Genomic DNA, 13702 nt, shown 5'->3' with positions numbered 1-13702 from the left:
ACCTTAAACCATTAAGTATATAAACAAATTAATAAAGGTAGATAAAATTGTTTTTCATGTGCTATGGGCACAATGATAAAGGAGAATTTAATTCTACCTTGTGCTAGGAAATGTGTGGGAGAAAGCTGGATAGAGATTTCTCAATAATTAAAGTTTATTGAGTGCTTACATTGTGCAAAGGGCTTTACACAAATTATGTCTTTAGTTTTCACAAAAACAAAGGGGAATAGATAATACAACTAATCATCTATTTTATAAACAAGAAAACTGAGTCTTGGGGAGTTTAATAGGCTCAAAATCATTTTGCTACCAAGATATGGAGACCAACTTCAAAGCCAGTCAGTCATTTCAAATTACATACTAGAAACCATCATGCTAAGAGCCTCTTCAAATATGGAGTATCTGCCAGAACAAGGAAATAAATGGACAGAACATCCTAGGAAAAAATCTCAGACATAGCAAAAGTCTATGATTATAAAATATATAACCCATTTAGGAAAAAGTTGTAGTAACTAACCCCTACACAATGCCTACTATGCATTAGGTACTGTTAAAATTGTTTTTGGATATTAACTTATTAATCATTAAATCAACATCTTCAGAAAGTACCATTATTCTCATCCCTACTTTACAGAGAACTGAAGCACAGGGAATTCAATTAACCTGCTCAAGATCACACAGCTAGCAGAGTGGGGCTCTGGCCTCTGCGTTCTGTTACATCACTCTACACAAATGAACTTCCTACTGTGATAAGACTGCAATGTGCCACCAGGAGGACGTTGCAGAGGATGTTGTAAAGCTACCTAGGTCTGGGTATAAGGGACTATGCTGGGGATTTTGGACTTTAATCAACAAGCCCCTGATTTTCAACAAGAGTGGAGATAATATGATAGGAATGGTAAGATGTGCTGTGTATTAAAAATATAGTCAGCGTTGTCTTATTTTTATATTTGAGAAACATGCTTTTTGTTTTTGCCAATGTACAGCACCTGAAATAAAAACTGACCACATTATAATGACTGATCTAAATGTTTAGTCTAATGAATTAAATTTTCTTCTTATGAGCAGTACTCAAGTATCTAGGGATTATGCCCTCTTTTTTTTTTTTTAATTTTATTATGTTATGTTAGTCACCATACAATACATCATTAGTTTTTGATGTGGTGATACCTTCTTGAAGGTGATATCAGAATACAGAGAATCTAAGAATTGCATGTTCATCACAAAAAAAAATGTGGATTAAAATATGCTGAGAAATTGTACATTAGGCAAGAGTTACTCAGTGATTTTTTTTAAGATGTATAGGGCTGTTGTAAGATAAAATGACTTAACATCTATAAAATATAAGGAACTGTCTCATTTATATGACATTTTTATAAGTATAAATATTACGTACCAAAATATATAATATAATAATTAAAAGAACAAATTCTGGAACCTCAATAGCCAGGATAAATGTCCAAGTCTTTCACTTGAGCAAATTATGTAAATTCTGTGCCTTGGCTTTTATCATTGGTAAAATGGGGGTAATAACTTTAACCCACTTCACCTCACAGTGTTGTGAGATTAAATTAGTCATGCATACATATGCAAGCATGTGTGGGTGTATATATATGTGTTTGTGTGTGTCTATACCTATATGTATAATTCTGCACTTATATATACACATTAGAAAAGTTCAAGAAATAATGAAACACGATTAACTTTAGGTATTGTTTGTGTTTTAAAGAGTTAAACCAATTCATTATCCAAAATACTATGACCTCTATTTAAATGTAATTAATATTAAAAAATAATGTAAACTATGGATTTTGGATGATAGTGATATGTCAGTGCAGGTTTATCAAATATAACAAATGTACCATCCTGGTGGGAGTTGTTGGTAATGGAGGAGGTTATGCATATGTGGGGACAGAGGGTATATGGAAATCTTCTGTAAGTTCAGTTTTGCTGCAAACACAAAAATGCTCTAAAAAATGAAGTCTATTTTTAAAAAAGTGTTGTAAAACCTCTCTATACTATATACTAACTGAAAGATCTATGGACAGTAAGTACTAAAAATGCTATATAAACATCAATTCATAAAGATACACGCAATTATCTGTTCATAAACATATAATTAATTTATAATTATAAAAAGAAATGTACATATATAAAACATAAACTTGATTCCCAAACCTAAATCTGCCCCTTTAATCTAGCTAGTTAACTAGCATCTTTCTGTATAATTAATCTCAAGCAGAATACCGAGAATCTTGGAGCTTCAGTTTTTGTTTCTATAAATTGGGCATAATAATCTTTAGTCTAAAACTTTTAGAGTGTTGTAAAAATATATAAATTTAAGGCATTAGTAAAAAACTTTGCACGTATTAAGTGTGTAGTAAATGCTGCATTTCATTCTCCCTAAGGGAAGTACCAGTGCATTCATATACAACATAAGCTAAACCTTACATAAGAACAAGGAGTGTTATTTTAAAATAGTTATGAGTTCAATTTCATTCAACAAATACTTTTGAGGGCTCCTGGGTGGCTCAGTTGGTTAAGCGACTGCCTTCGGCTCAGGTCATGATCCTGGAGTCCCGGGATCGAGTCCCGCATTGGGCTACCTGCTCAGTGGGGAGTCTGCTTCTCCCTCTCCTGCTCCCCTCTCTTGTGCTCTCTCTCTCACTCTCTCTCTCGAATAAATAAATAAAATCTTAAAAAAAAAAAACAATGCTTTTGAAACTTTACTATAAATTAAGCCCTGTGATTAAATCTTTCCATCATAAATATTAAAACATTACAGCAATGGAAATATAAATACCATAATAATACATTTAATAATTATATAAAAAAATTCAGATCTTCCAAAAATGGCCATTAAAATTATGAATGCTAACAGTGCATAGTTTAAATAGAGGAGTTTTAGGACTCACATTCTTTTGACATCTATTTTTAATAAATAGCATTTTAAATTAGTTTCATCATTCTTTTATTTAATGCCTTATTACAAGGCCCAAAGCATTTCCTTATTGATTCTTTTTCAACCTTTGGTGTAAATGGAGCAGAAATTAACATAGCTAGTTTTGTCCTACAATAACTTCTTCAACCTTACTCTGTCGTGTTATGCCAAAACTTTTTTTTTTTTTTTTTTTTTTAAATATCAGCAGCATCCATTGACTGGGGCCTGAAACACGGATCTAGAAATAGTGTGTTATCTGCAGCTGCACAGGCAGCAAAGAGAGCATAAAACACTAGGCTTCTTACTCACAATGTACAAAAACAATGAAACAAAAACCCTCAGCTGTAAGCATCTCCAGAGCTCTTCCCCATGATAACAATATAAAGTGGGTAATTTTCAAAGACCGGCAATCCCATCATATATTTTATATCAAACATCTAAATTTTAGAAAACATGATGTAGTCTTAGTTTTTCTGATTGTTCATAAAACCATTTTGTCTTAATTGGTGATGATAATGCTAACAGAAAACCAGCACAAGCACGCAGGTATCATAGTTGTTTGAGGCCAATTCTTCACAAAAAAGTCTTTAGGAGACAAATAGCCAAACATGTGATTTTCAACATGGTTTATTTGGAGAGTTTACACCCCTCTCCACTTTGGCAATAGTGTTCAAAGCTAGTGTAAAACACATCATGAGCCTCCCAATCAATCTATTTCTCCGATTTCAAAGACAAGTATTGTTAATTAATGCATTATCAATTGTTTCTATTATTTACAAATCTAAGGCAAGGGTCTACTAGTTTCGTAAAACCAATTGTTAGGGACTGACCTCTTCCTCATATCTTTATATACTCCTCTCACTTTTTTTGTTGGCAATTATTTGTTTATTCATTCAGTCAATACATTTATTTTTTTTTTTTGAGGTCAAATTGGTATATAAAATTACAGAATTTTCAGGTATACAAAATTATACTTTGATATCTCTATACACTACAAAGTGAATACCCCCCAAAGTCTTGTTACCACCCATCACCACAAAATATACCCCCTTCACCCATTAGGTAATCATTAGTCTGTCTCTGTATCTATGAGTTTGTTTTTGTGTTATTCTGTTTATTCATTTGTTACATTTTTTTTAGATTCTGCATATGAGTGAATCAAACAGTGTCTTTCACCATCTGATTTATTTCACTTAGCATAATACCCTTAGGTTCCATGCATGACAAATGACAAGATTCCATTTATCTTTAGGGCTGAATAGTATTCCCGTATGTGTGTGTGTGTGTGTGTGTGTGTACCATATCCTCTTTATTCATTTATCCATCAGTGGATACTTAGGTTTTTCCATATCTTGGTTATTGTAAATAATGTTGCAGTGAACATGGACATCCAACCATCTTTTCAAATTAGTGTTTTCATGCTATTCAGATAAAGACCCAGAAGTGGGATAGATGGATTATATAGTAGATCTATTCTTAACTACTTGGAGAATTTCCTTATATTCTTAATAATTTGAAGAATTTCCATACTGTTTTCCATAGGGATTGCAACAATTTACATTCCCACCAACAATGTATAAGGGTTCCCTTTTCTCCACGTTCTCTCCAACACCTGGTATTTCTTGTATTTTTGTTAATAGCCCTTCTAACAGGTGTGAGGTGATATCTCATTATGATTTTGATTTACATTTCCTTAATAATTAGTGATTATGAAAATTTTGCCATGTGTCCGTTGGTCATCCAATATCTTCTTTGGAAAAATGTCTATTCAGGTCCTCTGTCCATTTTTAAGTTTGTTTTTTTTTATTGTTTAGTTGTACGAGTTTTTTTTATATATTTCGCACATTAATCCCTTATAGGATAAATGACTTGCAAATGTCTTCTTCCATTCAGTAGATTGCCTTTTCATTTTGATGATGATTTCCTTTGCTGTGTAGAAGCTTTTCAGTTTGATGTAGTCCCATTTCTTTATTTTTGCTTTTGTTTCCCCTGCCCTTGGAGTCAGATCCACAAACTGCTAAGATGAATGTCAAGGACCTTCTCACCATGTTTTCTTCTGGGAATTTTATGATTTCATGTCTTACATTCAAGTTGTTAATCTATTTTGAGTTAATTTTTGTGTGTGGTATAATGCAGTCATCTAGTTTCTTTCTTTTGCATGTGGCTATCCAGTTTTCTCAGCACCGTTTATCAAAGACACCATCCTTTCTCTGTTTTATGTTCTTGACTCCTTTTTTGTAAATTAATTGTTCATACATGTGTGGGTTTATTTCTGGGCGCCCAATCTTGTTCCATTGATCTGTGAGTCCACAACATACTGTTTTGATTACTATAGCTTTGCAGTATATTTGAAATTAGGGAGCATAATACCTCCAGTTTTGTTCTTTCTCAAGATTGTTTTGGTGGTGTCATATAAATTTTAGAATTATTTGTTATATTTCTGTGAGATTTTCATAAGCATTTCATTGAATCTGTAGATTGCTTTAGGTAATATGAACTATTTAACAATGTAATTCTTCCAGTCAATGAGCACAGGATATCTTTCCATCTTTTCTCATCTTTGTCACTTTCTTTCATCAGTGTATTACAGTTTTCAGAGTATAGGTCTTTCACCTCCTTGATTTAATTCATACCTAGGTATTTTATTCTTTTCAATGCAATTTTAAATGGGATTGTTTTCTTAAATTCTCTTTCTGATAGTTTGTTATAATGTGTAGAAATGCAATAAATTTCTGTATATCGATTTTGTATCCTACAACTTTACTGAATTTGTTTATTAGCTATCTAGGTTTTCTTGGTAAGAACTTCAGAGTTTTATGCATATAGTATCATATATCATTTGCAAATAGTGACAGTTTTATTTCCTTCTAATTTGGATGGCTTTTACTTCTTTTTCTTACCTTATTGCTATGGCTGGGACTTCCAATATTATGTTGAATGAAAGTAATTGAAGGAATGAGAATCCTTGTCTTATTACTGATCTTAAGGAAAGACTTTCAGTTTTTCACCATTGAGAATGATGTAAGTTGTGGATTTGTCATATACAGCCTTTATTAAGTTAATTTCCTCTACATATACATTTTGTTGAGAGTTTCTATAATAAATGAATGTTGATTGTTGCCAATTTTTTTCTGCATCAACTGAGATGATATGATTTTATCCTTCTTTTTGTTAATGTGAGTATTATGCTGATTGATTTGTGGATGTTGAACTATTCTTGCAATCCAGGAATAAATCCCACTTGATTGTGGGGCATAATCCTTTTAAAGTATTGTTGAATTTGGTTTGCTAATATTTTGTTGAGGATTTTTGCATCTATGTTCATGAGAGATATTGGCCTTCATGTGTGTGTGTTTGTGTGTGTGTGTGTGTATGTGTGTACTGTCCTTCTCTGATTTTGGAATTAGGATAAGGCTAGCCTCATAAAATGAGTTTGGAAGTATTCTTCCTCTTTAATTGTTTGGAAGAGTTTGAAAAGAAAATGTATTAAATTTTTGAATGTTTGACAGAATTCACTAGTGAAACCATTGGTCTTGGACTTTCATTTCTTGGGAGATTTTTTATTACTAATTCACTATCACTAGAAATTAGTTTATTCAGATTTTCTATTTCTTCATAAATCAGTCCTGGAGGATCATGTGTTTCTAGAAATTTATCTATTTCATCTAGGTTGTCCAATTTGTTAATATAGACTTGTAGTATTTTTTTATGATCCTTTGTATTTCTATGGTATCAACTGTAACTTACTCTTTTATTTCTGATTTGATTTATTTGAACCCTCTGTGTTTTTTTTTCTTAGTTAGTCTAGCTAATTCTTTGTCAATTTTGTTCAAAGAACCAGTTCTTAGTTTATTGATCTTTACTATTGTCTGTTTACTCTCTATTTTACTTATTTCTACTCTGATCCTTATTAATTCCTTCCTTCTATTAACTTTGGAATTCATTTGTTCCTCTTCTTCTAGTTCCTTTAGGTGTAAAGTTAGATTTTTTTGAGATTTTTTTCTTTTTTCTTGAAGTAAGCCTTTATTGCTATGAACTTCCCTCTCAGCACTGCATTTGTTGCATCCCATAGATTTTGGTATGTCCTATTTTTGTTTTCATTTGCCTCTAGGTCTTTTTTTTTTTTTTTTTTTTCTCCAATTTATTCAATGACCCTTTGGTTGTTCAATAGCACATTTTTTAATCTCCACATTTTTTTTTTCCTGTTTTCAATTTGTAATTGATTTCAGGTTTTACTCCACTGTAGTTGGAAAAGATACTTGATATCATTTCAACCTTCTTGAATTTATTGAGAATTATTTTGTGTTCCAATATGTGATCCACCCTGGAGAATATTTCATGTGCACTTAAGAACAATATATATTCTGCTACTTTTGGATGGGATGTTCTGTATAAAGTCTATCTGGTCTAATGTATCATTTAGGTCTGACGTTTCCTTATTGAGTTTTTGTCTGAATAATATATGAAATGATGTAATTCTGATGTTAACATCTCCTACTATTATTGTATTGCTGTCAATTTCCCCCTTTAGGTACATTAATATTTGCTTTATATATTTAGGTGTTCCTATGTTAAGTGCATAGATATTTAAAATTGTTATATCTTCTTGTTGGATTGTCCTCTTTATCATCATGTAATGCCCCTCTTTGTCTGTTATACGGTCTTTAGTCTATTTTCTCTGATATGAGTATAGCTACACCAGCTTTCTGTTTCCTTTTGCATAGAATATCTTTCTCCATCCCTTCTCTCTCAGTCTGTGTGTGACCCTACTTCTAAAGTGAGTCTTGGGGCACCTGGCCAGCTCAGTTGGAAGAGCATGTGACTCTTGATCTTGGCGTCATGAGTTTGAGCCCCACACTGGGTGTTGAGATTACATAACTAATGAGTTAACTAACTAAATAAATAAACTTAAAAAAATAAAGTTAGTCCCTTGTAGACAGCATAATAGATGGATTATGTTTTTTTTTTCTTTTTATCATAAAAAAACACTTATTTGTTAATAGTATCTTTCACTTCCATGACATCTGAACAGGCTTTCAACTCCTTAAAGACTGACCTTAATATAACAATATTACAGGAGATAAAATTTACATTTTTAAATACAGATAGTAAAAAGTGAAAAAATGTAATATTACATTCCTTAATATCCATGAAAAAAAATTAACTCAAGTTTAAATACTTTTTATTTTATTAAAGAAAGTATAAAATACCGAATTCTACATTTTTAAACACTATTATTTTAAGAATCACTATTTCTTCATAGTTCCAGCATGTTTCCCATACTTCCATATATCTTCAGATCTCCTCTCAGGAGGCTGGTACCACTTTTTAACAAGGGCATTAATAATAAAACTTCTGGGGTTTTCCTTGGGGTTTCCTCAATTTTTTCTCCATTTCTTTTTTCAGTTTATTCACCTCATACCTCCTGGCCATTGCCACAAGATCCTCTGGGATACTCTGTTGTGCTCTTTCCAGAATATTAATTAACTCTCCAGCAACCCCCCAGTCATTTCTAGTGAGGAGAATACTAGATATCTCAGTTCTCCCTGCTCTTCCAGTGCGCCCTACTCTGCACATATTCTTCGATGTTCTGGGGGAAATCATAATTATAGACGTGTGTGATATCAAGGACATCAAGACCCCGAGATGCCAAGTCGGTGGCAATCAATATTCTTACTTTACTTGTTTTAAAGTTTTCTAATGCCCTCTCTCGGTCACTCTGTTCCCTATTACCATGAAGGGATTCCACTGATACATGTCGCAGAATCAAGTCACTCGATAGGTGGTCAGCAACAGCTTTTCTGCTGACAAACACTATGACTTTGTCTTTGGGAGACTTGCTTTTTAGAAAAGTTTGGATATGAGAGCATTTCTCTTCTTTGGTGGTGACAATTATGTTTTGTTTCACTGTACTTACTGCCACTAGATCCAAAGTACAAACATATACAATCATTGGCTCTTTCAAATAAGTCTGTGCAAGTCGACAGGCAGCATATGGCCACGTTGCACTTGTCATAATAGTCTGCTTGTCTGGGTGCACATCTAATAAAATCTTCATTATCTGGGGTTCAAATCCCATATCTAGCATCTTGTCAGCTTCATCTAAAACCAAGTAGGTTACATTTCTGAGGTTAACAAAGTTATTCATTTGTAGATCATTCAGTCTTCCAGGAGTTGCAATAATAATATCTACTCCTTTTTTCAGATCTTGTATTTGTCCATTTCTATCTCCACTGCCATATATACACACATTTTTGAGGCCTTTATATGAATACTTAGAACATTCAGCTTCCACTTGAAGTGCTAACTCACGCGTAGGTGTAAGGACTAACAGGCCGGGTCCATTTCTTTTTCCACTAATTACAAGCTGTGAATCCAAGTGTATAAATCCGGGCATTAAGTAGGACAGTGTTTTCCCAGTTCCAGTTGGGGCTACTCCTATAAGATCTACACCTTGTAAAACTATCGGCCATGACTGCGACCGGATCGGTGTTGGCTTTTGAAAGCCTGCCTTTTTAATGTTTTCCATAACCTCAGGATAACACTGAAAAGCATCCTCTAATTTACAAGTAGGATTGGGTATAGGATGCTTCTCCCCTTCTTTCAAGTCATCACACATTATATTATAATTTTCTTTCCTCCAAGTGTCTACTTGCACTTGTGACATTGAACTTGTTGCTTCTGACCCCAGGTAAAGGTTTTTTTTAATTGGTGGTAAATCTTCCCACTTTTTCCCCCCATTTCAAAATATCTTCTCAAATTTGATCCCAATCAATGGCTGATTCTCTGTAACATTACTACCTGTCTTTACATCTCTTCCAACAGAAGGTTGGAATGCAACAATATCAGTTCTGAGTTTTGAATTGTAATTTTCTTGTTTTTTAACAAGATTATCTATCACTGTTTTGGCCTTCGCCTGCATCACCTTGTTGCCAAAGATTCTGACCTCTACTTCTTCTGGATGACCTTTTATTATCTGTATTTTCTTTGGATGTCTTTTATTTTTGACCCTCCACGACCGATCACAGGACCGACCCACACGTTATTCAGTCCAAAGCAAAGCGGCGGTTCTCGGAGGCCAGCGGCCACAGGTTGCTGGAGGCCAGAGGGGTTCCTCCAGCCTCCACCTCTGCCACCCCTACCGGCCTCCTGACCTCTTCGATTCGGGTCCTCCGTCGGCCTCCCTTCCAGAGCACGGGACACTGCCAAGTTTCGCCGGAAAGCAAGGACCCACGAGGAGGCGTTGGTGCCTGCTTCTTGCTTTGACATGGTTCGGTGAGGCAGATCCGGCACGTCCGACTTCACTCCCATCTGGTTCTGCACCACTCCGCGGTGCCATCGTAGAGTCTTCTACCGATGGATTATGTTTTTTATCCATTCAGCCCCTCTATGTCTTTGATTGGCGAGTTTAATCCACTTATATTAATAACAATTATTGATAGGTATGCACTTATTGCCATTTTGTTAATTGTTTTCTAGCAGTCTGTTCTTTTTTCTCCTGTCTCTTCCTTTGTGGTTTGGTGATTTTCTTTAGTGTTATGTTTAGATTCTTTTACCATTTTCTTTTGTATTTTTACTATAAGTTCTTGCTTTGTGGTTACTGTGAGTTTCACATATAACATTCTATATATGTAACAGGTGGTTAAGTGATTTCTTTTTGTATAGATCTTATTTATTTGAGAGAGAGAGAGAAAGAGAGAGCAAGAGGGAGAAGCAGACTCCCTGCTGAGCAGAGAGCCCGATGTGGGGCTTGATCCCACAACTCCAAGATCATGACCTGAGCCAAAGTCAGATGCCCAACAGACTGAGCCACCCAGGTGCCCCTAAGTTGATCTTTTTATATTATACATCCCTTAATTAGTTAATGTAGTTTTAGTTAATTTTACTACTTTTGTCTTTAACTTTCATACTTGTCTTTACTATATGTTCACCTTTTCCAGTGAGATATTTTACTTTCCTATGTTTTCTTGTGATTAATTAGGGCCATTTCTTTTCTACTCACAGAAGTCCCTTTAACATTTCTTGTAAGGCTGGTTTAGTGGCGATGAACTTCTTTGCTTTTTGCTTGTCTGGAAAACTCTTAATCTCCCCATTTAATTCTGAATGATAACCTTACAGGGTAAGGAATTCTTGGCTGAAAGTTTTTTTTTTTTTTTTCTTTCAGTATTTTGAATACATCATGCCACTCCCTCTGGCAAGCAAAGTTTGTGTTGAAAATCTTCTGATAGTGTTATGGGTTTCCCTTTTAGTTGTTTTCCTCTTGCTGCTTTTAAGATTTTTTTTTTTCTCTTTAACTTTTACATTTTAACTATAATGTGCCTTAGTGTGGATCCCTTTGTGTTCATCTTGTTTAGAACTCTCTGGGCTTCTTGGACCTGAATGTCTGTTTTCTTTCCTGGATAGGGAAGTTCTCCGCCATAGTTTCTTCAAATAAGTTTTCTGGACTTTTCTCTCCTTTCTCTTTTTTACACCCCTATAATACAAATGTTATTCTGCTTAATTCTTTGTCAGAGGTCCTTTAAAATAGCTTCACTTTATTTTTTTTTTCTTTTTTCTGCTCTATCTGGGTGAGTGTCATTGCTTTGTTTTCTAGCTCACTGATCCATTCTTCTGCTTCATCCAATTTCTTGTTGAGACTCTCAAAGGTAATTTTTTAGTTTAGTTATTGTATTCTTCAAATTTATATTTTTTTGTTTGGTGCTTTCTTATATTTTCTATCTCTTTGTTGAAGTTCTCACTGTGTTCATCCATTTTTCTCCCAAGTTCAGGAAGCATCTTTATGACCATTCCTTCAAACTCTTTATCAGGTAAATTGCTTATTTGTGCTTCATTAATGTCTTTTGCTGAGGTTTTGTCTTGTCTGTTTTTTGCAAGAGTCTTCTCTTTCCTCATTTTGCCTGACCCTCTGTGTTTGTTTCTATGTATTAGGCAAATCAGCTACCTCTTCCCATCTCAAAGGAGTGGTTTAATGTAGGACATATCCTAATGTAGGAGATAATGTAAGGCTTAGAAGTGCTATCCTCCCTGGCAGCCAGAGGCATCCCCTGTGTGAGCTGCTGTTGTGAGGCTGCAGTACAGGATGGGAGTGGGCAAGGATCTCACTGGCCCAATTGTAGCATGTGGTTGTGTGACATAGGGGTGGGCATGGCTCTCACTCGAGCCCACATGTGATGTGTGGCTGCAGCATGGGAGTTGGTGGGGCCCTCAGTAGCGCATACCCTCTGGTGCTAACAGGTTAGAGGGAGAGTTCTAAGATGGTATCCACCAGTGCCTGCATTTGCAATGAGTTTGCAAAAATGGTACCTAACAATGACTTTGTCCTCAGAGAGAGTCCCAACAAGTTATCGTCTTTCCAGCAGATGCTTTAAGATCAGTAGTTACATCTCCTTCACATATGTTTTAGGTACTTTCAAATAGTTGATTTTGTGCTGGATCCTAGGACAAACCAAATGGTTTTCTTGGATGTAATTCCCATTTGTTTTGAAAGCAAGGCATTTGGGGCACTCATCTGTCCTGTGAAGTATCTCGGGGTTGGGGTGCCTGATGTAGAGCATAGATCTTTCACTTCTTAGGGAAAAGTTCTGTATTTTTGAAATACATCCTGATTATGGATTGCTGTTCCTGTTTTGTGTGTGTGTGTGTGTTTGTTGTTTCCTAATGTACCCTTTTCTCCGTTGTTGTGGAGGCTCTGTTCATTCAGTTTTTAGGTCTTTTTCAGAGAAAATTATTGCATATGTAGTTGTAAATTTGTTGTGTCCACCAAAGGAGGTAAGTTCAGGATTTTCCTACACTGCCATCTTGAACCCTTCTTTCTCAATGAATTTATTTAAAGATGTTTGTTGATTGACTCTTACGTCCTTTCCAGACTATCTTTAATCAATAAGCACATGGCACACAGAAAAAAACGTCAGACTTAGATTATCTAGGTTGACCAGTTCAACTGATCAAACTACTCAATTTTCTTCTCTTAGCTTATTCAAAAATAAAAGCTATCTTAATACATTCTCCAAAGAAAATATATACTAGCCAGCATGTCAAGTTGAGTATAAAGTAGTAAGTAAGGCATAGACACTGCCTTCATGAAACTTCCTGTCAGTTGAAGGAGATTAATGTTAGACAACTTATTACAAATGTAATGAATATTTCAAAATGAGTTCAGGGTTCTAAGGTAGTGGGAAAATGGATGTGTCATCTAGGGAGGGGTGGGAAATTAGGAAAACTTCTTTGAAAAATAAGATTCTCCCTACAGAGCAAATAGAAAATTCCATTTTCTCTTTTATGAGATCAAGAAAAGAAAAAAAGAATTAATAAGCTGTTCCTTTAAATAAAAACAGTAGTAATTTCTAATCTAAACTATGTAAGTGGCCAGAATTGATTAATTAAACTGTTTTCCTTTTTTTCTGTACCCTATCCCCATATCACACACACAACTCCCAGATTTAAGACCTGCTTTATTTACATTAGCCACTTTTATTGATCAAACTGCTTGGTAAATCTCTCCTTCCCTAAGTGTTGTATAAATATTCACTATGCACTGACATCCTCAAAATGAATAAAACATACCAAATATTCATCTTAAAATCAATTCTTTGGAAACTAGTTATTTATTTATCGAATATAGTGTGTATTGAGTGCAAATTGTATAATAGTGTCTATCAGAAATAGAACAGGGCTAAATACTATTTACATAAAACACTTGGAAGTCCACCTACTGAAAACATAGTAGTCTCCCCCACTGCCCCAGCCCCCTACTACACCACA

The 13702-nt window shown here is 34.6% G+C and overlaps 2 protein-coding genes across 2 annotated transcripts in view; both read right to left on the bottom strand.

Annotated features, from left to right (window-relative positions):
• SPOCK3 (SPARC (osteonectin), cwcv and kazal like domains proteoglycan 3) overlaps positions 1 to 13702 on the bottom strand; it is a 477033-nt gene that overhangs the window by 254073 nt on the left and 209258 nt on the right. The window lies entirely within an intron of this gene.
• LOC118022174 (probable ATP-dependent RNA helicase DDX43) lies at positions 8282 to 10215 on the bottom strand. The gene is given in 3 exon segments (XM_035022753.1): positions 8282 to 8513; positions 8515 to 9928; positions 9931 to 10215. Coding segments are annotated over 3 exon segments (1926 nt in total). The 5' UTR covers positions 10211 to 10215.

The sequence above is a fragment of the Mirounga leonina genome, unplaced genomic scaffold (assembly GCF_011800145.1).
Source record: "Mirounga leonina isolate KUSES-001 unplaced genomic scaffold, KU_Mleo_1.0 Mir_176, whole genome shotgun sequence".
NCBI lineage: Eukaryota > Metazoa > Chordata > Mammalia > Carnivora > Phocidae > Mirounga > Mirounga leonina.
This window is presented reverse-complemented; position numbering and strand designations above follow the sequence as displayed.